At 46.1% G+C, this 23,127-nt stretch overlaps 1 protein-coding gene across 1 annotated transcript in view; it reads right to left on the bottom strand.

Annotated features, from left to right (window-relative positions):
* Positions 1 to 23,127, bottom strand: part of sulf1 (sulfatase 1) — a 61,635-nt gene that overhangs the window by 4,565 nt on the left and 33,943 nt on the right. The window contains exons 5-20 of the mRNA XM_052054486.1: positions 16,262 to 16,528; positions 15,708 to 15,947; positions 14,874 to 15,025; positions 12,747 to 12,916; positions 8,395 to 8,545; positions 8,110 to 8,285; positions 7,907 to 8,035; positions 6,679 to 6,735; positions 5,212 to 5,338; positions 3,806 to 4,013; positions 3,308 to 3,660; positions 3,127 to 3,221; positions 2,693 to 2,764; positions 1,118 to 1,290; positions 846 to 988; positions 551 to 674 (exon numbers count right to left, since the gene is read on the bottom strand). Coding sequence (XP_051910446.1) covers positions 551 to 674; positions 846 to 988; positions 1,118 to 1,290; positions 2,693 to 2,764; positions 3,127 to 3,221; positions 3,308 to 3,660; positions 3,806 to 4,013; positions 5,212 to 5,338; positions 6,679 to 6,735; positions 7,907 to 8,035; positions 8,110 to 8,285; positions 8,395 to 8,545; positions 12,747 to 12,916; positions 14,874 to 15,025; positions 15,708 to 15,947; positions 16,262 to 16,439 — 2,548 coding nt within the window. The 5' untranslated portion in view covers positions 16,440 to 16,528. The remainder of the gene's footprint in view (positions 1 to 550; positions 675 to 845; positions 989 to 1,117; positions 1,291 to 2,692; positions 2,765 to 3,126; positions 3,222 to 3,307; positions 3,661 to 3,805; positions 4,014 to 5,211; positions 5,339 to 6,678; positions 6,736 to 7,906; positions 8,036 to 8,109; positions 8,286 to 8,394; positions 8,546 to 12,746; positions 12,917 to 14,873; positions 15,026 to 15,707; positions 15,948 to 16,261; positions 16,529 to 23,127) is intronic.

The raw sequence follows: 23,127 nt of genomic DNA, 5'->3' as shown, positions 1-23,127 counted from the left end.
GGGAAGTCTGCGCTCTTGCCTCCAGGGGGCAGCAGAACACAAGCATGCTGGAATTTTGTTCGTTCTTTGCAGAGGATCAAAAACTCCGCATGTGAGTCTTATTTTTTTTCATCTTTCTGCATGTTTTACACAGTTGTTTCTGTTCACATACCCATTCCTTAAAGGGTCACGATACCCGCAACCTTCAATGCTAGTTTTGTCAGTCGCTGGTTGTTCTTTTTGACTCTTTTTCAGAAAAATCCAGGCTTGAGGTGGAAATAAGACAGTGAGGCATGAACTCACTTCTGTTTTTACACAATTTAAGTGGTTTAAAAAGAAGAGTCAGGTAGAACTCAGAGGAGGAAGAAGGTCTAGTGTGTCTGTGTGAAATATCAGAACACGCATCCACGTCGCCATCGCTCATCATTCCTAGTACAATCGTGCGGCATGCCGAGATGTGCGTCGCCCTTTTGACCCTTTTTTTTAAAAAACTCAACCTTTTGACGCGCGGAGAACGTTTTTGAGTCAGTGTCGTCATAGCGACGGCGAGCGAGCGTGAGTGCCGGCGTACCCGCGTCCGAGCCTTTGGGTCTGGGGTTGCACTGCTTGAAACCTTGGCAGCTCCTCATCTCCATCAGCTGGCCGTGAAGGGAGTTCAAGATGTCGCGATCCACCTCATACACGCCGTTGGTCAGCTGGAAATAATACGCGCGTGGTTGATTAGTTATTTTGCTAGCTGGGGACGACTGGGGGTCCACACCCGCCATAATACAAACACACACATGCACATAATACAAAAACTGCAAGATTCTGTGTATTAGAAGGAAGGTGTTGATAATTATGTGCTCGACCGATTGGTGTCCCACCTGGTAAGGATCGCTGTTGAGGTCAAAATACTCCAGGAAGCCGGTGGAGAACTCGCAGAAAAGTGTATTGTGCGTCTCGTTGATGGTCCTCAGGCACCAGTAGGTGTTGTTGTTGGAGCTGGTGCAAGCGCAGAAGCCGCCCACTGCAAAAAGAAACCAAAAGATGATTTCAACTGCGCAGGGCGAGAAACGATCACATGACAATAAATCGTCGTACGAGTAGTAAAGGCAGAAATGAGTCTTATCATTGGTATTGTGTGTAGTAGACATACGTGACCAGAAGGGGGCGGTCTGCCAGTGGTCATTGTTGTGCGTGAAGCAAGTGAGGCCAGGCAGGCTGCAGTCGTCGCCCTTCCTTAGACGCTTCTTCTCCTTGCGTTCCTTTTTGCGGCGGCGGATCTCGTTGTACAGCTGTGCCTTGCCGTCCAACTCGTGTGCCGACTCCCTGAGTTCGTAAAAAAAAAAAAAAAAGGTTTGCGTCACCTTCAACGGGATGGAAATACACTGTTGTCAGTGTTGGGAAGTTGTTGAATGAATCGTTTTCTACGCTGCTTAAAAATATTTTTTTTGTGTGCATGTTTCACTAAAATAACTTTTAGCACGTTTATCTGTAATTTTCCGTCAAAACTCCCGAGACAATGATCTGCTTTGCTTTCTCTGGTCCATGTTTAGCGTTGGACACATCAGGTCACAAAATTGCACAGTGACGACTTGTCAGCCTTGAAATAGGCTGACTGGCGGATTATAAATTTAAAAACAGATGTAATGCTAATTTAAGGACACACGCTTAAGGATTACGAGATTCCAACTATCAGCGCTCATCGTGAACACGTTAACTCATTCAGTAGCAGCCAATTCTGGACCAAGTCTGAAAAGACGTTTAAAAATGTCTTTGGGAGTGAATGAGTTAAGGTATTTTTCCATTATTAGGTGTTAGCGATTGGAATGTACAACTCGTAATTCGGACATTTTTACTTTGATTTAAGCAGAGTTAAATCAGTTTACCTACTAGAGTATTTTTTGACACAAGTATCTGTATTTCGATTTAGGAAGAACTTTTTCCACGTTTGGTTGTCGCCCGTTCTCATTCCAGCCCAGCGACTACACAACAGCTGCTTCGCGTTGCCGTAATCCATTTCCAATGTCTCTGTTGCAACGTTTTGTGTGAATCATGACGTTTTTGCATGCAACCTGATCAGTTCCAGACGAAGGAAGAAAAAAAAAAGAGCCCTGTAATTTGCTTTGACATTTTGACTTCTTATAAAACTAAAAAAAACAAAACAAAACAAGGGTCTGGATGATAAATTTATTACTGTCCAACATGCCATTGTTATTATTTTTCCTGATTTTATTATGTTTTCCTTCTCCCATCGCGTGTCATTTTTTTGTTTGGAGCTGACTGCGTTTGGTGTGTGAGAAATTGGAGCGTTTTTAAAGACGGATCAAATTTAAGATCTCTTCATTATTAAATGTGACACATGAGGAGTGGGAAACGTGGGCTCAATTTTAATAGCTTTTGTAATGAAAGTTTGAAAATTGGTATTTGATATCTTGAGGGTGTTTACAGATTTGAGGCCGCCAAATCGAACTTTATGAGTCACTTGAATACAGGGGCGTGCAGAGGGTGGGACCAAGAGGGGCAGCATGCACCTGAGAGGGCCATTCACACCAACGCCACCCTTACCCCCGGAAATCGACATGTTCTCTGACATGCTCGTCTCCGATCATCGATGAAAGGGCATCTTATTGTCATTGATGAAAGGTTAAAAATTGTGACGCTAGTTTGAAACACGAGCCCCACTTTGAAACCGGATCTTCGGAGACCCTTTTGTGAACCAAAAACTCACTTAAACGGATGCAGTTGATTGTTCCTGTTCTTCACTCTCTCTGCCTTGCTTCTGTCCCCTTTGCTGTAAAAACTGGTGGAACAAACACACACAACGTCATCATCACATTTGGGTTACAGACACGAAACAGCGCCGTTGACACGCTAACAGTTAGCATTGATCGTTGCGGTTTTAGAAACAATGGATATTTGAACAATATATATGAAAACACCCGTGCATGAATTCTTTATCCTCTATGAAGAATAACTATTAAGACAGCATTCTACTGAGGTACTATTCTTCTTCGTTTGTTTCTATGTGACTGTACAGTATTAAATTGCACCCCAGTTGCCAAGGCCAGAAAGATTTTTATTTCATTGTATTTTATTTTATTTTTTTAGTGAGGGAGGAATATCTCAAGGTACTATTGTACGGCTTAAGATTTTTTTGGGTACCTTTTTTTCCCACAGTCACACTCGTCTGGCCGCGTCCTCTTCAAGTGGCCTCGGACTTCCCTCAGATTTTTGATTTTGTCTTGAAGTGCTTCAATCTGACAAAAAAAAAAAAAAATTCAACAGCCATTTCGTGAAATAGCTGTACAATGTGTATTGCATAGTGCATGTGGTCTAAACGCACCTCTTGGTCCACGTAGCTCTTGTGGTCTTTCCAGGCTCTGGACGACTGGTAGATTTCCCTCTCACAATGGACCGAGTCGTTCATCAGGATGTAACACTTATGGGTGACCTTGAGGGACTTGGGGTACCCAACCGTATTGGTGTCGTCCGCCAGCATCTCCTCGGAGCCGTCGTACGAGCCCGAATCGAAGTCCAGGTCGTCCGTGGGGGCCGGGTGGCGCTTGGTGACGGCGCGGCGGCGTACGGCGCTCTGATCGTCGTCGTCCGCCTGCAGGTCCACATCGTAGATCTGCCCCTCGAATTCCACTGAGAGAGACCTGGCGGGCCGCGTGTGGACGAAACGTGGACGATAACCTAGCAAAATATCAACAAACTGATGACAATCTTGTTTTATCCTGCGCAACTTTTGGGGCACTTGTAGTATTTTTTTTTCCCTCCTACAAAATGTATTCTTAACTTGTGCTTAAACTTTGTGGATGATTTTCTTATTTGCACTCACGGTGGCCAGGGGAAGTCTGCCGGTGTGAGCGACGTTCCATCCTCGAGGCTTTGTAGAGCGCGTCAGTGCAGTCGCAGCCCCTCTCCTGGGTGTCGTAGACGCCGCGGGGCCTCAGGCTGCGGGCCCGCTTGCGAGGGCCATCCTTGGAGCCGCCCTTGCACTTCTGTATCCTCCACTTGCCCGTCATCTCCTCCACGCAGTGCCACTTCTAAGACGCAATCATCGGGAGAAATGAGCTCATCCGCCGGCACTCATAACACATCCCGACCACACAAAATGAATCGGATCTGCCAGAGGAGCCTCTGTTTTTTTTTTTTTTTTGTTTTGTTTTGTTTGCGCATACCGATCACACTCATGGGTCGGCTCGGGTCCTTGCCAAAGTGCGTCAGCGTATAATTACACACTGACTCTCTCGCACATTCTCTGTCTTTCTCTAGAAGCGTGATGAAGTCAGTTCAGTGGAGGAATTAAAAAAAAAAGGGCTACAAGAAAGAGGAAGAGAGACATCTGTTGTGTGGGAACGAGGGAGAAAGCGCAAGACCGCAAAAGGTTGATCGGGTTGCTCTTGGAAGACCCGTATTTGGGGGTCTAATGAAAGGACGAGGCGGGGATGAAAACAATCTGTTTTACTTTATCCTTATGCCGAACCTTCACGCCGGAGGTTCACGAGAGCAGTCAAGTAGGAAGAGGAAGAGGAGGGCTGGGGGTGGGGGGCACGGTGAGGATAAGATTGATTGCACTGGCCTCACGCAGTTGCGGAAAAGCCGCAACAAAGCTAAAGTTTTGAAATAAAGACAACATAAAAATAATATTGTACTTTATAAAAAGAGAGAAGAGTAACAATTAAATAGAACTTCACGTGTCCTCATCATTCAATGCTAACTGTTAGCATGTCATTGCTAACATCATTAGAAATGTTGCTTTTCGTCGTCTGATGAATCGGTTATTAGAATTTTACTCTGGGCGGCCCAGTAGTCCAGTGGTTAGCGCGCTGACCTCACAGTGCAGAGGTACCGGGTTCAATTCCAGCTACGGCCTCCCTGTGTGGAGTTTGCATGTTATGCTCGGGCCTGCGTGGGTTTTCTCCGGGTACTCGGGTTTCCTCCCACATTCCAAAAACATGCATGGCAGGCTGATTGAACACTCGAAATTGTCCCTTGGTGTGAGTGTGAGCGCGGATGGTTGTAAATCTGTGTGTGTGCCCTGCGATTGGCTGGCAAGCCCTGTAGACGGCTGGGATAGGCTCCTGCACCCCTTTTGAGGATTAATCGGATCCGAAAATTGATAGAATTTTATTCTGCCAAATATCAAAATAGGCAAACAAACAATAAAAAAATCCACATTTTTCGGGTCTGAATCGTAAACCGAGAATCTACTTCAACAAGTGAACAAAGAGGGGAAACTACCTGCCCCGGCTGCTCACACGGCGTCTGGAACTCAGCTTGCTGGCACGTCTCCTTGACTTTCATGTACTTGGGCAGGCTGTTGGTGTGCTGGGTGCTGGCCGAGTCGTCCTTCTTCCTCAGGATCTTCCTGTAACCGGCGAAAACACCATCATCAGTGAAGCCAACGCCATCCAGGTTGAGCTAATTTGACAAAAATACACCCCCCCACCACCCCGCCCCCTCCCAATATATCTTTCTCTGTTTCTCCACTCTGCTTCGACCTCAACTTGGCATCATCTCCTCTACCGCTGCCGTCGCCACAAGACCTGGCTGAGGCTCCCCTCGGGCCCATGCCAACTAAACAACCCCCCTGCCCCCCCCCCCCACCCCTTTTATTCAACTCCCTTTGCCAACCTGGGCCCCACACACAAGCCACAGACAGAGTGACGGCAACAAATGAGCAACTAAACAACCTGCCCCTTTAAGACCCGGCCAACGCTTGTCCTTTGCGATGGGCGTCTGGTGCGCTTTGGGGCATGATGCCAAAAGGGTTGGCACACCATAATTCAAGAGCTGTCTCGCCGCTGATAACTAAATTATGAAGTCTATTCATCTGTGCATGTGCCATCAAGTGACAAACGTTGGTGACGGGGAACGGCATGAGCTGCCGCTGCTGCCACACGAGCCCGTGTGCGCGGCTTGCAGATGTTTTGCTGGTCTAAATTAGTGGAAAAAAAACAAAGCCAGTGCCAAGGCAGGAAATTTGGAAAAAGTATGGATAAGATATTAGGAGAACGAAGATCTTAAGCTCGCGTCGTCTTTTTCCATCAAATTTGTTTCGTGCCGCCTGTGTGAGCTCGTGTTGCGTGTCGCTTGGGTTTGCGAGAAAAGTTCCAAAAGTGCGGTGAGAATCAGAATCAAAGGTGCGATTTGATGTTTTCACCGCACGGCACTTTGAGTTGCATTTGTCATGTCTGAATAGTGCGACGTAAATAAAACTTGATTGAGCGACTGAGTTGAGGTTTTGCTTTCTTATCAGCAGTCATGTAAAGGCCTTCTCAGATTCCAACAAATAAATCACCTTTGTGTCATGTTTATATGGGAACAAAAGGCGCAACATAGTCTCCAGTGGATTGAACGGGAAGTCAACCGTGCGGGTTTGAAGCAGCCATTCTGGACCGTGTGCATCAAATTTCAGATTTTCTCAAAATTTCCACCGGTGGGGCATCTGTCACCGCGCGCGACCCGTTTCAGTGGTGCCTCCATTTTAACATATGAGCATCTCCTCTAAATTACGGTTACCATCAGAGACTTCTAAAATTGCCTGAGGAAACTGTCTGTCAGATAGCACATCACCTGGAAAAGCACATTTGGGGGTTCGCCGAAGTGTTTGGAGACATAATACGGTGTGGAATGATATGGATGTGGTGAAGGGGTTGGGGCGGGGGGGATTGGGTGTGTGGAGAGGAAGAAAAAGCTCCGTTTTACCCTCGCTCGACAAGGAATGTGTCCCTCCAGACTTTGGGTTTCCGGTTGGGTTTGAATCTGGGAAAACAAAGACGCGTAGGGTAAGTCAGGGGGGTTCCCGCTATCAGATGCAGAATGCAAGGCAAGACGCTTACAAGCACAAAAAGCTTGGGGAGTTCGTTTGACCTTCCAAAATGAATTCCGGCACATTTATTAGACTTTATCATTGAAAAGGTGCCTACAATTAAAAGCTCAAATGCAGGGGTGTCAAACTCATTTTTGTCGCGGGCCACATTGTAGTGGAGGGCCGTTTTGAATTTTGGGAAACCATATCAATGTTTAATACCCCCGACATATTACACATACACCGCACAACAAATTGATGAATAGTTTTAAAATCAGAAGTCAAGAATAATGACTGTTACTGTGGATTACATATGACAATTTGAAATTTTGGTTCAGAATTTAGCAAGCATCATGCTTGATTTGCTTTTGCGGGCCACATAAAATGATGTGACGGGCCAGATCTGGCCCCCGGGCCTCGACTTTGACACCTGTGCTCTAATATGATTGTGACACTTGGCATCCTTGCAAAAATCTTGTTCTTTCACATTTTATCACACAAACAAAGTCACATTTCTTTGACAACTAAAGGCGTCGTCTTTTTTGGGGGGGAGTTGGGGGGGGCAGAAACAGGCTTGACTTTCTTCCCCCGCGCTAAACCAAGCGGTGCGAGAGCCTTTGCTCCAAAGAGACAGCATCTCGCTTTTATTTCTGTTTGTTTTCCCCTAATACCACAAAATAAACTAAGCAGGGTAGCCATTTTCCATTCCTCCCTTAATTGCTGCGGCTTTCTGCCGTCGAGAAACAAATAAATTGCACAGGAAATTGCAGCGGAGCGACCTCAAGCACGTCTCTCATCGAGTGTCCAAACGGCTGAGGCAAAGCAGCCACGGCGCGGCATTTGCGACAAAATTTCAACCCGAGGCAGCATGGTGAGGTCGTGGTTACTACGTCTGCCGCACGGTTCTGAAGTTCTCTGTGCATAAAACAGTTCTCAAAGATTAAATACAAATACGACTAAATTTAGGGCTACGGCACGCCCGCAACCCTCGTGATGATGGGTGGTGATTATTTTCCAAACCATAAGAGGGCGCTCACGCGCCACACTTAGATGATCACTGCTCTGAATTGTGCATCTGCATATACGGTCGCAACAAAATGTAATTTTCCTTCTGCCCAAACAAACCTATTGCCGGTCCTTTCCTGCTCCAGTAGCTTAAGGATGGATTTTCCGTCCATGTCAGGGGGCGTGTCCAGCCCGGCAATATGGAGGACAGTCGGCGCGAGGTCGATATTGAGCACCAGATGAGGATTTCTGAAGTACGACAGAAATAACGTGAATTTTTGCAGATTTTAAATGACAAAAGAATTTTCGAGCGGCTCCCTTACACAGCGCCGGGTTCCACGTTGGGCCCTCTGAGGAAGAAGGGCACGCGAATGTCGAAGTCGTACGGCATGGACTTGCCTTTGACTAGCCCGAACTGACCGATGTGGTAGCCGTGGTCGGCGGTGTATATGACGTAGGTGTTGTCCAGCTCGCCCGTTTCCTCCAGCATCTCGTAAACCTGCAAACGTGAGATGGCGAGGAATGAGACGCTGCGCTCGACACCCGACGGACGCGACATTTGGTACACCCGGGGAATGAAGATCAATCAGCGGTAACTCCATCTGCACCTTTTGCACGGAGTCATCCACGGACATGAGGGTCTGCAGCCTCTTGCGGTGGAGGAAATTGGTGAACTCCATGTGGATGGGCTTCATGGGGCCCGTGTACTGCATGATCCAGTGCTTGTCCATGTTGGGGGCATAGTTGTAACTGGGCGTGCTGGTGGGGAAACCAGTCAAGTGAGTGTTGGAAACAGTGAGAAATCCTCAGCAATTAATGTCTCCTTTAAAAAAAAAAAAGTTTAGAATTGCCCGATATTAAAACTCATTCAGTAGCAGCCAATTCTAGACCAAGTCTGAAAAGACGTTTAAAAACGTCGATGGGAGTGAATGAGTTAATAATATAAATGACAAACTGTGACCTCAAAACAGGATTAATTTGAATGGGGATTTTTTAAAACATTTTTAAACGCAAACAGATGAAACCATTGCAAAATCTGACATGCCTAAGCCGCCCAAGCTATAAAATCCATGCGCATATTGTGAAAGATCCCTTTTGAGCGGCGTTTGCGTGCGAGCCTGTTCGAGGCCGTCTGTGGCGGCTCGCTAACAGGTGCCGCGCTCGTCCGTCGCGCTTGACAGGCGTCAATAGCGCCTGTGTTTGCCAGGGCAAAACGTCTTGATAGTGCTGTGCCAAGCGACCGGCCTCTCGCACAGAGACCAGACTCTCCCCCTCGCTGCGCCGTCGAGCTCTTGGCTCGCGGGAATCGTTTTGAGGGCTGGCACACGCTGGCTAAAAAAATGTTCCCCTAAAACGGGTTTGGCATCAACGTCTGGCCCTAGAGGGACTCAATAAGGCACGGCGAACTGACAAAACGAGTGCATAAACAGAAATCGGGAGGGAGGACACGAGGGCTGCTGACAGACGCGTCTCACCTGTGTTGCTACCAAGAGGACGTTGAATTTGTCATACGGCAAAAATATGTCACGCCGAATGCATCGATTGGACCGAGACAAGAGGCTCTCCTCTTGGGAAAAAGACTTTTTACACCAGGGAGGGGAGAAAAAAATGGGAGGCGACTGTGGAGTGAAATAGCAAAGCAACAGCTAACATTAGCATGGGTGTTTTGACATAAATATAAATATAAATAATAATAATAATAATAATACTTTTTATCAAATAGAATGTCAAGATTCCCCCCCGCCCCCGACAATTTTTGCTTCACTGCAATGGACATTGTGCTGCTCCTCATGGTGGCAGCGGCAACAATACAAACATACAGTGGGACAGTCTCAGATGCATATTAGCCGTTCTACGCATAGGATAAAGAATACATGTATGTGATTCGCGTTTCTCGGCACACTAACAACATAACTAATTGCCCAACGGCGATAAATAAAGTTTTCTGAATCTGAATAACTGCCTAATTCAATTTTTGGCCCAAGTCAGAATTTTTGCAGAAAATTAAGCGGATGTTGCAAAAATGCCTTTCTCAAAGACAAAAGGTTATTCACAGAGTGCTTTTAGACATGTAACGAAAACAACCCTCCATGTTTCTAGCGCCACCTACTCTGCAAATGTAGTCAACATCAGACTAGAGAAACCTTTTGTTCCACGGACGAAAGTACCAAGAACTAAACGTTCCCGTTTATGCTGCTGCACGAAGAGCGTTCTCTATTTTCCTTTGAAATCAAGCTGCCCACATTCCACTCACGGACGGTTTAATGAAGAGCCGTTACGAGGGCCGCGTTGCTTCTGTGAGCAAGCGTGAACTCTTCCCACACGCCACCGGGTGCTCTAATAAGCCCCCCGAACAAAAAGGCACCTGTCTCCGGCCGCCAAGGTACGGTTGGAATCAGGACTACGGAGGTCACACCTGCCACTCGATGCACTTGGATAACGCGGAGGCTTCATTTCTTGAGATGCGTGACGGATTACAACGGGAACATCCTCTCAAATTAAAAATAAAACAAAAAAGTTGGGCCGTGCGAGGGGGATTACCGACTTTTCCTTGAGCAACACTTAAACTCCATGTCCTTACATTGTTGCGAAAACCACATCCACTGTGGTTAAACCAAAAGGAATGTTAATCGTATTAATAAAACACATCCCCGGCAAGCGTAGCCGTCTAAAGTACAGACTTGCGCTTATGATTTACGAGGCGACTCCACCTACGCCCGCCACCCCCCGGATGATGCATTCGGAATGACGGCTTGCTTTCATGGCACCCGATGCCAGGCAGAGCTTCTTCTCACGACAACCTCGTTGCCCGAACGCTCAAAACACAAACAAACAAGATGCTGGATGGAGCGGCGGTTGTTTTCAAGTGCTCTGTCAATAAAGTTGAGTCGAGTCGAAATGTGTACCTGATTTTTCATGACGAGCATTTTGTGGGTTCTATGTCTGTGGCAGATTTTTTTTTTACACATTATGACTTGAGACAAAAAAATAAATGTTGCCCCCGCAAACATCAGGCAATTTTTTCCCTTTTTTTCCTTGTTGTAAAGTTAAATAAATACTCAAGGACAAAATATGAAAAACAGTCAAATTTCTGCCTAAAAATTCATATCTTTCTTCTTGGCCCAATTTTTTTTTTTTAAATTTACCTATAAACCCTTTCATGCACCCTTGAACCTGACAACATTACAAGCTGTCCACTGTAGTAACGGCTGTCCCTGAAAGAATTAATTAACATCAGCATTCTACTCGCAAATGACATAGACGGCGAGAAACCCAATCTAGCTTTAGTAATCATCCTGCAAAAAATGTTGAAAATCGTCCAAAAATAAATTCAAAATTGAAAGCTTTTATCGGCGACAGTGGGTTTCTTAACCTGGACATGACTCTGCTTTGCTGCGCCTGGATTTAAGCTCTGGTCTGTATCCAACCAAAGAAGGAAGCGCAAATCCATTTCGAGTGTGTAACCGCCACCAAAACATCACACGCACAATCCGCCTTTGGTCATGCAGGGAGTGAGGTGGGGGCAGAGGGGGGTAGGGTGGTGCTAAAAATAAATGAATAATGTCACAAAGGGTGTTCTCCGCGGCACACAATGCATTCCTCTGGTCCCCGAGATGCGCGGGGAGTGAGAGAAAGCACTGATTGATATGGACAGGGTCAGGAAGTCCCATGTGAGGGGAGGGCAGAAAACTAAGAAAGAAAGTTGGAAAACCAGAGGGAGGGACGGCGGGAGGGATGTCGGCCCTGAATGGAGCGACAGAGCCGTAGAGCAAACAGGCAGGCGGGAGGGAATGTGGAGTGGGGTAAGTGACGGTGAGGGTGAAAGTGGGACGCTGGGAAACGGACGGGAGAAAATATTCGGATGCAGCCTGGGGAGCGCGTCACAGGGACCCGAAGGGAGGCGGGAGGCCAACGTGAGCCGCCGAGCTTGACTTCCCACAAGTGTCATGGCAACCCGCCATCGCTAGGAAACCAAGGGAGTGTGGCCCGAGTGTTAGCATGTTATTGCTGTCAGGTTGAGTGAGGTACAGCAAGCCCCCCACCTATTTGCACTTTGGCAGTTCTTTGTGGGGTACCTATCCTTTGTGTGTGTGTGTGTGTGGGGGGGGGGGTTGCTTTGTTTTTTCGGGAAATAACGCCTATTCACAGTTGTTATGTTTTTGGTTTTTTTGCTGGGACCAAAGTCATGTTTCATATTAAAACATTGGAAGATTGGAAAATAAGGGACAGGCAAACACATTCTAGACATTCTGTTAGAGCAATTTTGAGGCCTCTCTGAGTAAAAGAGAATTTGTTGTGAAAACGGTAGCCGATATATGGTTACTTTGTTTTCATAAGTTAAGTGACAGGAAATAGACAGACAGAAGGGCAGACAGATATAAAGCTAGCTTAGACAAACTCACACACAGACAGACAAGAACGATAAATAGCTAGCTAGCTAAGAAAGATGAGTAGCCAGCTAGCTTGCTAAGATAGACAGACAGACAGATAGTTACGTAGATTGACACAGACGGACAAACAGAAAAGATTTATCAATAGCTAGCTAGCAAAATGAATGGCTAAATAGCTAGCTAATAATTATAAATTATAAATAGCTACCTAAGACATGCAGAATCACCAATTTTAGTGCGATGGTTCACTTCAGTTGCATTCGGACGCATTATGGCACACCTGGCCACGCAACTTAAGATCTTCCACTTCCACTAACAACCCAGGCTAAACTTAGCTCCTCCCCCAACTACAAAGATTGACTTTCAGTTGAGATACATGACTTCAACATACTTTCTTGGACCAATTACATTTTCCATTTTGTGACATATTTGGGTACTTTCAGACATTTCAAATAGGTGAATTTTTTTCGTAAAATTGTTGGGAATAGGTTCCAGAAGAAATAGTAATCAAAAGTACCATTTACCCATATAGTACACATTGATTTCGGATTTTCTGGTACAATACTCACATGTGCTGGGAGGCGTTGGGGAAAAAATCAGCGTACTGCGGTGCCGAGTCTTCCGGGCCGTGGGGGGCGGCGTGGCTGATGACCATCATCACTGGACGGTGCGGATACATCCTCTTGGACATGCGGAAGAAGTTGATGCTGTCGTTGGTGATCAGGTCGGTGAAGTAGTCCTGTCCAGAGAAACCGGGGAAAAGTGTGACACATCTGACCATGCTACTATTGCAGCGGGGTGTTAAAAGGAAGGGTGTGAAGCGGGTTCAGCGAGTACACATGGCAGTTGAGTCAACAGCTGGCAGCGTGCCTGCTTGTATGCGTGTATGTACAGTGTAAGGGTTGTTCCCTTCGTTCGGGTATCCCCGCGCTATTGAACCGCTTGATGGCAGGTAGCCTGCCGCTGACTCTCCAGGCGCCATTGTTTTTACCGTCACCCATGTTGTTGGGAAAAAAAACCCAAACAGCTGGACACGGCATCTTCTGCTTTTCAAAGTTTCCAACTGCCTGGCGTATGCCACGTGTAAGGGTGTTAACAGAACGGAAAAAAAAAATTGTCCCAAGAAGGGTTTTATAAATAGGCTTTCATGCACGTGGATTTTACACAGCCTTCTGCATGTAGATTTGCTCTCGCGATACTAAAGTGGTTAACAAAGCATAAAATAGCAGATGATATAGAAAGAGACAAATAGTTTAGTTACTTAATTTTTGAATTTAAAAAACATATAATTATAATATATTAATTTTGTGTTGATGAAACACTGTTTTCTTTTTCTTTTTTTTCCTCCGCAATTTTGCTGCTGTAGACAGCAAATTTCCCCAGAGTGTGACAAATAAAGGTTATCTTATCTTAATTTACTTTAACATTTTAGAGTGTATAATAAGTCTGATTATTTATTTCAATACATATTAATTAATTTGTTAGTTGTGTTTATGGAAAAATAGGGGGGTTAGGGATCTTTAAAAAAATAATCAGATTAAATTGCAATCGCAATATTGCTGGAAAAAAAATCACGATTATTGTTCAAAATCATCTGGCCCGAATATAGACTCAAAAATATGTGTATAAAAGGGTTAATTTCGCAATTCCCATATTAGGGCTGAGGGTGGTTCTGAGTTCACCAGAGTCTCATCAGATCACAACGTTTTGACGAAGAATGCCCTAACAGCGTCTAAAAGGGAGACAGCACGGTTGTCAAGTTTGTGCGAGTTCATGCTTTTTTTTTCATCACCAAATAGGAAATAGAGTGTCCATTTGCTTCTAAAACCACAAACTGCTGACCATGTTGGGAGTCTTGTAAACACCTCCCCGGGGCAAACCATGCGCCTCCCGCCGCCATCTAAACATTTGTTTGCCCTGTCTCTTGCGCAGCCCACCACGAAAAGTTGACAAGCTATAAATCTCTGGGAAGATCTTGGCACACCACCATGAACGCTCACCGACAGCTCTCAGGGAAAAACACGCAGGCGAGACGGCGGCATTCCGCCGCAAAAACGGACAGGATCGCCCGGCGAGCGGGTTCATCTGCGTTGTCGGCTGGCGGGAAAATTCCCTCGCGTTTCTTCCGAGGTGGCAAAAGTACTCCAAGTCTGTACTTGAGTAAAAGTAAAAGTTCTTATTAATGTATGAGCATCTTGAATATGGCATCCGCAGATGTTGGAAAAACTAACGAGGCTATTTTGACAAACTACAGATGAGAAACTCATTCAGTACCAGCCAAATCTGGACTAAGTCTGAAAAGACGTTTAAGAACGTCTTTGGGAGCGAATGAGTTAACATTTAAAAAAATGAATAGTTGAGTGGCGTACAGATACCTGAAAAATCCAATTTACAATCGTACGTGAAGTTTTTGTTACCCCCCCACTGCATTCCTTATTTCAGCCTGAACTCAAGGTGGTGTTTATCGCACCCCCACGTCAGCCTCTCATTTGCATGCCTACACATTAACGTCGGCGAGTCGCAATAAAGTCACTCCCTTTAATTCCGCTAGAATTCCTGCGCAGCATTGTGATAAGAGAAGCGACGTCTACGTTTACAAGCAGGAGGTAAACCTGTCATTTTCTGGAAAACAAACCCGGGAGAGGGATTAACTGTCTCGTTTTTTTTTTATTGCAGGGTTTAATGGGAAGAAATACCTTGGCGTAATTTGCGCCGTGTTTCTCCTTGTAACCGTTCCGACAGACGGTGTAATTGTAGAAGCGGGAATTTTTGATCAGTCCGACCCACTCACGCCACCCAGGCGGAATGTAGCTGCCGTTGTACTCGTTGAGATACTTGCCAAAGAAGCCTGCACAAAGACAGAGAAATCAGCAAATTAAAGCATGCGATACTCATTCAGTAGCAGCCAAGTCTAAACCAAGTCTGAAAAGACGTTTAAAAACGTCTTTGGGAGTGAATGAGTTCAACTGCTCTTTTCGGAGAAATCCAAAAGCAATCAAAGTCAGCAAAGGGCTCGCTTCAAGATGGTTGATTTTTCTTTCGCAAACTTGCTCAGGAAGCAGTTGGGCTAACAATCGTAAATAGCCTGCTTGCTGAAGGTCCCTAGCGAGCTGCCCGGTGCGATGCCTGCATGTCACTCACGCGAGACATCGTCTGTTGAGGCCAGACAGCGTCCTGGCAGGCGTCACTATGTTTGCATTTCTCACGGCGCACAGACAGCCAGGCAGGCAGCGTTGACGCAGTCCGTGGCTTACGGTAAAAAAAAAAAAAAATGTTACACTGGCGAGCACCGAGTCAATATGTCTGAAACGAGTGGAGCCGCTAATGGATCCAAGGCTGAGGGGTCATCGCGGCGCGTTCCCATCGGCATAGTTCACCGGCAACATGCAGCCTTGTTAAAGGATGAGTCCAAAGCAAATTCAACTTACTCAGGCGCAAAAACAAAACATTGTATCGAGAATTCGGAGCAACCTGCGGCCATATATGACTTTTGTACGCATCTTGCCAAGTCGTCATGAACGAAGACCCACCTGTCCTGTAACCGGTGTTGTTGAGGTAGACGGCGAAGGAGCGCGGCTCATGCTGGGCCTGCCAGGAGGGCGACGAGCAGTTCTCGTTGTTGGTGTAGGTGTTGTGGTTGTGAACGTACTTGCCCGTCAGCATGGACGAGCGGGACGGGCAGCACATGGGCGTGGTGACGAAGGCGTTGGTGAAGGCGGTGCCGCCGTCCTCCATGATCTTGCGGGTTTTGTTCATGACCTGCAGAGAGCCTGCGAGGGAGGGGGAGGGGGGGAACGGTGACCTTTGGAAGAATGGTGGCCAACCCTCTGCTGCAAATGATCGTTTCTCGAAGGGGTTAAATAATTTGAATGCGCACAGATAATTGGACAGATGGCCATTTGTGGCTGGTGTTGAATATTTCATGTGAGGAGGGAAAGCTTCAGTTTTTCCGCTGCTTCAGTGCAGATGTTTTTTTTAAATTTTGATTTGTTTTTTAAACAGCATTTTATGTTCATATGAATAATGTAGCATTCTGAAAACATGCATAAAAATGCAACACACTAATATCCTGAATCCACCTTACCCAGTTCCACATCCTGGTCGTCAGTCATGATGAGGACGATGTTGGGCCGGATGTTCCGGCGGTCCCTCTGGATGCGGCCCCGGAGGCCCTGAGCCCGGGTGGTGGCGTAGCCCGAGACATTCGAAGCCCAGGCCAGAGACGAGAGGAGAGCCAAGCAGGACAGCCACCGTGGCTGCATTTTTTTTCTGAATGTTTGGGGAGCGGTTCGTCAAATTGAGGGGAGGGAGGTCCACCCCGGGCCGCTCACTTGAACCCTAATGCGGTCAACTGTGAAGAAACACATGGACAGAAGAGAATAGAATGAACCTATCAATAAACACCATCCATGCAGATACGAATAGAAACAAAAGCAGCAAGAATCGTCATCAGCATTATAATAACGAGTGTACTCCCAATACTCTCTCCAACAACGACTCCGAAATGTCCGATTGATTTTCTGACCTGACAAACATGACGAGGATGCAGAAAAACAGACCTCGCCTCCGAGGATTCCATCAGACTCATGAACTCGCGTCCTTTCCAATCTCGAGCTCACATCGTGTTCCTTTGGTGAAACGACAAAATACGCCGAAACAAATCCCATCGCTACCGCAGGGAGACGTCCGCCTGAGCGAGCTCAGCCAGGGCCGTTGGCCCGCTCGCGCTCACGAGCCCTTCTCCTACGTCGGCCAATTGTGGAACACTTACTGCCCATCGCTCACACCCCCCGACCCCTTCTTCCTCCCACGCGATGAGTCAAGCGTGACAGAGGAGGATGAGACCACACGAGGGGAGGAGGAGAACGCGGCATTTGGGGGCAGCGAGGGCAGTGGGAGGGTTCCGCTACATTAACCTCGCCGCCGCAGTCGCCAATCACACATAACCAGCAGCAATTCGCAGCCTCCCGTGCTGTCGAGGCCCCTATAGCCTGCCCCTTCACAACACAGCGACTTACCAGAATAAAACGGATGACTCCGAAAGCTTGAGGGGAATACATTTATCCTAATAAAGAGACGGGAATTGGCTCGCACATCAAGATAAATAGCCTTTGGCACAAAGAGGCGCTGCCCTGTGCTGCTTTTCGATTCACAATTAATGAGCTCAAAACTAAATGGCATATCTATGTGACACCTGAGTTTTGTCGAGCGCTACCGGCTGGCTCCACCCCTTGATGCATGTTGCCAAGACCATGTATTTCCTTGAGGGCCGGGGTGAAGAAAGCTTTCCCAATCAGGGTCCATTTCAATTCTTCTAAAGTCATCCGAGGGCCTTATTCATGCCCCCCACATCCCCAAACATTAACTCGGAATGTCAGCCACTTATGGCAGTTTCACTTCGCAACATGAAATATGTTTGGTAAATCCATCATGATATGACCCACAAAAAGTCACAGGAAACCATGCGCAAAAAAACACAGCAGGTTTGCCATTTTGGCTCGAAGCAGCCATATTAAGATGGGTCGTTTTCAGTTGCAGCCTACGTCACAGAACATTCAGTCTCCAAAAGCCACCGTCTTGCGGGAATATGAAATATGCCAGGTTACATTTATCAAGACAAGACCCACAAAAAATGTCTCAGGAATTCATGCGCGAGAAGACAGGGAGTCTGTCGTTTTGGCTCAAAGCAGCCATTCATGGTTCATTTTGGCGTTTCCAAGGAAATTTCAGCCCACAAAGCCAATTTTTCTTGGGGATAAGAAATTTGGCAGGTTCATCCATTATGACAAGACCCACCAAAAAAAAAATCCTGAACCTGTGAGATAAGAAATTTGGCAGGTACATCCATTATGACAAGACCCACAAAAATATATATCCTGAACCCATGGGTAAGAAATTTGGCAGTTACATCCATTATGACAAGACCCCCACAAAATAAATCAATCAATCCTGATCCCATGCAAGCTCCGCATGGACATTTTCGGGTCATTTTTGGCTATTTCGTAGCCGACGGGCCTTAGGCTCCCAAACCGTTTAAGGGAGTCCAAACAGTTTCCTCCGATAAGTCACGATTGTTATGACACTTGGCTCCCAATGCAGGATCCTATGAAAATGTTTAAACGGTGAATTGCAAATGATCTTCTCATCAATTCACCTATATTGGCAGATGTAATCCACCCAGACTAGAATCACTCCGTAGAAATGCATCAACAACTCGACTTTGTGTGCGCGGCAGGCTAACGTGACGAAATGTGCTTGTTCTTGGTGTGCCGTCGCGCGGGCGTGTCTGCTTCTCGTCCGGCGATATGACAAGACGTGCGATAATCTGCGCTTTAAGAGCACTTTGCGCCTGGTCCCAGCGTTCCAGATGAGACAGCCAGCCCCAGTCATCGTGACAGCCCTGTACAAACATTGGCGCCGCGTGGACAAACACCCCCTTCGGTGCACAGAACCTCACATTGAATCACAAGCGCACACACACACGCGCAGACACACACACACGCACAACTCTGTGACACGCAGAAACTCTTAACACACTTTCTCGCAATAAAACACATACTCCTGCGGTGGAGTTGGGGGTTCAACTGCAACGCTTCCCAGAAACAATGACTCTGCACAAAAACAAAAATATCAATTATCTATTTCTGTCCAACTGTGAACGACCTGAAACCAACTGTCAGCCAGGCATGCAATGAAATGGACAAAAAAAAAATCTTTAAACAATGAGACTCCAGTAAACCACATTTATAATCTAAATTCTACATTGAAATATTTGTCCTAAGAAACGGGATTAATGTATTCTCAGAGGTCTATTTCGAACATTTAGTAGCATCTTGGATGCTCTGCAGTACTTGCATGTGGATGTGAGATTATTTTTTGACCAATCAGATTTCAGCCTCAATGTGTTGCTATGTCCTTGAAATCTGCCCAGAGAAACATAAAAGGGATTGCAGAAAATGCACGACTGCGAGAGTCACTTCGTGCTAATTAACACTCATTCAGTACCAGCCAATTTTGGACCAAGTCTGAAAAGACGTTTAAAAACGTCTTTGGGAGTGAATGAGTTAAAGTGAGGACCGGACGCGTCATTGTGGAATCTGCCACAAATCCCGACGTACCGATACGCTCTGCTAAAATGCTATCAATAGTTCCGCTATCCGGATCGAGCGAGGTGCCAGTCACGCAGGCTGCCGCGGATCCCCTTGAACTGTACGTCACCTCCCATCCTCGGCTTCACTCCATTCCGCGCTCGCTGGTTTGGCGTTAACAGCTCCGAGCCCGTTTGCCAATGGTGCTACTAGGTCACCGGATTGATTTGGAGGGAATCCCCCTTCCCCCCACCTTCCTAGAATGGTGGTTCTCATGCGGACACAGAATTTCTCCAGTGAAGAGAGGAAATGGTTACATGTTGGCTTCGAAATCATCTCCGAGACTTCATAACAAAGCTCTCCCAAAATATGATTTTAAACACATGCGGCCAAATGCACTAACGCACTAATGCACTTTGTCATTTTCATAAATTCTTGGTTATATAAAATAGTTACGTCTGAATATTCGCCAACGGCTTCAAAATTAAGCCGCTGAAGCCAGCATAAAATTGGGGAGGCACCAAACATAGGTTGGGCTGTCCCAACAGAAGACATTTTTTTTACATTGGATTTGGTGTACAGCAGGAAATGAATTGCTTCTGGAAGAAATTTCTTAACTAGAACATTTTGTAAGTAGAGACGCGTTTTCCATGTAAATACCCTAATCCGTTCCAAGCCCCCCCCCCCCCCCAAAATTCTGATATCAATGTTTTCTAAATCATAAAGGCTGTGACCAAAGTAACTTCTCACACCCCCAGCGCCCAACATTCCTTTCACAATACATTTTTATGCGACATTTTCATTTTGTCCGTGACGGCGATGAGCTTTGTGCGTCGAACTGAAGAGAGTGCTTTTTGACTCAAGCCACACGCTCTGACCGTGCCCTGACCCAAGCGGTAAAATGGTTTTGATGGCGGCTTGTTTAACCCAACCTCAGCAACCTGAGGCTACCCACACGCACACATGCTCTGCGGGTTACAAGGGGAAAGGGGGGGGGGGGGGAGTGCAAAGGGGGGCGAGTAACAAAGGTAACAAAAGTCACGTCAAAATCTGGTTGTGATTGGCTCGCATATTCATTTCAATAACGGCCAAGAGGCTGCATCTGGCTCGGGTTCTGTTCGGTCCGCACATTTATTAGCTGTCACTGAAAAACAGCAGATGGACTGAGGAGACAAATAAGCCGATGCTTTTGCTCCGACACGCGGTGGAAAATTGATCCAGGTATCCTCCCCCCCTGGCCCCCTCTACACCCCACTTTAAGTATCCACGAAGTCTGGCCAAAAGGCTGGATCTTGTTCACATTAACATGAAGAGGGCGGGAGAGGTGAGGAGGTTCACGTTCCCACAACAAGATGCGAGGCAAAACCCAAACCAGATGCCACGCCGCTCGGAAATAAATCAGTCAACTGGTGACTAAGAACAATGGCCATTTCAGTTGCACCCAAAATCCCTTCAAATCTTAATCCGGTCCGTCCGTCCGTCTCTGGGACAAAACGCCGGGACGTACTGCCGCACATTCTGATTTCACCCTTTCGCTCTCGTAGGGGGAAAATGATTATGGGAAGGCCTTATGTTAACATTGAGGCTTGTCCAAATATTTCTGTAATCCCAGGGAATTTGGCTGGTCGGCTGCCACGAGGACTGACGAGGGCCTATTTACACTGAGGAGCGCCTGTGTCGGGGTCCGCTGCCAATGCCAGGCCAAGGCTAACGTCGCTACATTGCGCTGGCTCAGGCCTGCCCATTCGAGGCGCTGAGCACCTTGAAGGAGAGCTCTGTCCTCACGTTGGCCACGGGACTTCACTGGGATATGGCTCAAACCTGTGTTCTCACACCCTTAAATCTGATGATTTGCTCGACCAAAATCCACTGGTGCGAAGTATTTGTACTTTGTCACTGCACCTTCCAAAAAAAAGAAGTTTTCTGTCAAACTAAACTTCAAACAAAGAGAATGTCACCGTATGTATTTAAAGCAACCAAATACAGCGGCACCTCTACTTATGAAATGAATTGGTTCTGGAAGAAATTTCGGAACGAGAACATTTTGTAAGTAGTCAATGTAAATGCCCTAATCCGTTCCAAGCGCCACTAAAATTCTGACATAAATGCTTTCTAAAGCATAAAAATGCATCAACACATTTTACAATTAGATTATTGCACAATAAATGAGAGTTGTGCATAATGTAAACTGATCCAAGGACGTTTGCTTTTGTCGGCTTTTAACAATCCTTCCAAAATGTCCGAGGCAAACGTCATCATAGTGAGCGATCGCCTGATTGGTGAACACCTTTTCTGGGTGATTCACATTTACGTTAGAACTATCTGAACACCTCATGGCCTGAGGGGAGAATAACAAGGACGCTGCATAGACACATATCTATCTATCTCTATCCCTCTTAGCCAATGGGACGCCAGGAAGACGCCAGGTAATAGCCAATGGCAGAGCAGCCATAAGTATGTTGCAGTCAAGAAACTCGGAGCTGCGAGTAGCAGCCCATACTGTATTTTTCTTGAAATTTCTTTTGTAACTAGAGGCAATATTTTCCTGTTGAGGCGTTTCGTAACTTGAATATTTCGTATGAAGAGACGTTCGTAAGTAGGCGTACCACTGTACTGTTGTCTTAAAGTCAGCTAGCTTAATGCTAACAGATAATGGGAAACACAATAATCAATAAATAGCATCTAGACGGCATCGCTTTGAGGGATGGATATTTGTACACAAATGGTGCACAACACATGTAGACACGCAAAATAACAACACTCACAAGTATATATTCATTTTCCTCTGTGGGGAAAAAAAAAAGACCAATACTACTGCAGAGTCTTACAGCAAGTCAAGTGAAATTCTTCGTTAGCCTACTGCCGCGTGGGCAGTCGCGCAAACTGTGAGTACAGAAAGACAACGCAAGTACAGAGTTGCGAGTATTTTCTGCCAAAAATCACACAATTTGATTCGGGCGCCAGCCTAAGTTCAACGAAGGTTATCTGTTGCATTTCAAAACGGACTTTCTCTCAACATGACATGTTGAAGTTCATTACGGGTGGGATTTTCTTCAAGGTTTGATAGAGAGTGGCCTTGCCTGGGCGAAACGTCAACCTTGACTTGGTTATTATACTGAAGGGGAAAAAAAAGCACATTTTTATTTCTGACTCCGTAAGAGACCCTTTGTATCACCAAGGTTGCCAGGCCATACCCTCCCAATCTCCATCATTCATGTATAATTAAATGAATCCCGATCCAAGAAAACTTCAAAAAAGGGGGGAAATTAGCTTTTGAAGCATTTAAGAGGGAAATGATTTGAAAGCATGTGCAGCCAAGGTCATACCAGTGGATTTGCCTTGTTGGGAGCAGGGGTGGGCAAAAGCATGGTCCATGAGCCAGATGTGGCCCATCGAGCATTTACAGTCAATGAAAAAAATGACACTGTAAAAAAAAAAGGGGGGGGTCGTCAAGTCACATTTTTATGTCCATTTAGACGACTAAAACGATTTCTGGGAAGTCTGCATTTGAACATAAATCTCACCTTGGCAACAAGTAAAATGAGGCCATGGTTCGAGCGATAAAAAAAAAATTGAATGTGAGCTTCCATTTCACAAGTGGTAAAAAAATATATATATTCGCAAGCACAGATTGGCTTCCATGCCAAAGGAAAAAAAAAAATCGACTCACCAAAACGGCAAATTGAGAATCAACCGGTCTGACAAGTCGGAGAGCCTGATATCAAGTTGCACTACGTCAGTCCATCATCATATCGAGACTATGTCGCTTTTTTTTCCCCCTTTCCACTTGTCAAGCGTGAGTGGACTGTACAAGCCTTCGAGCAAGCATTTTCTTGTTAGGTCTATTCGGGAGCCGTAGATG

This window comes from Hippocampus zosterae, chromosome 20 (assembly GCF_025434085.1).
Source record: "Hippocampus zosterae strain Florida chromosome 20, ASM2543408v3, whole genome shotgun sequence".
NCBI lineage: Eukaryota > Metazoa > Chordata > Actinopteri > Syngnathiformes > Syngnathidae > Hippocampus > Hippocampus zosterae.
The sequence above is the reverse complement of the archived record's forward strand: the minus strand, read 5'-3'. Positions and strand labels throughout refer to the sequence as shown.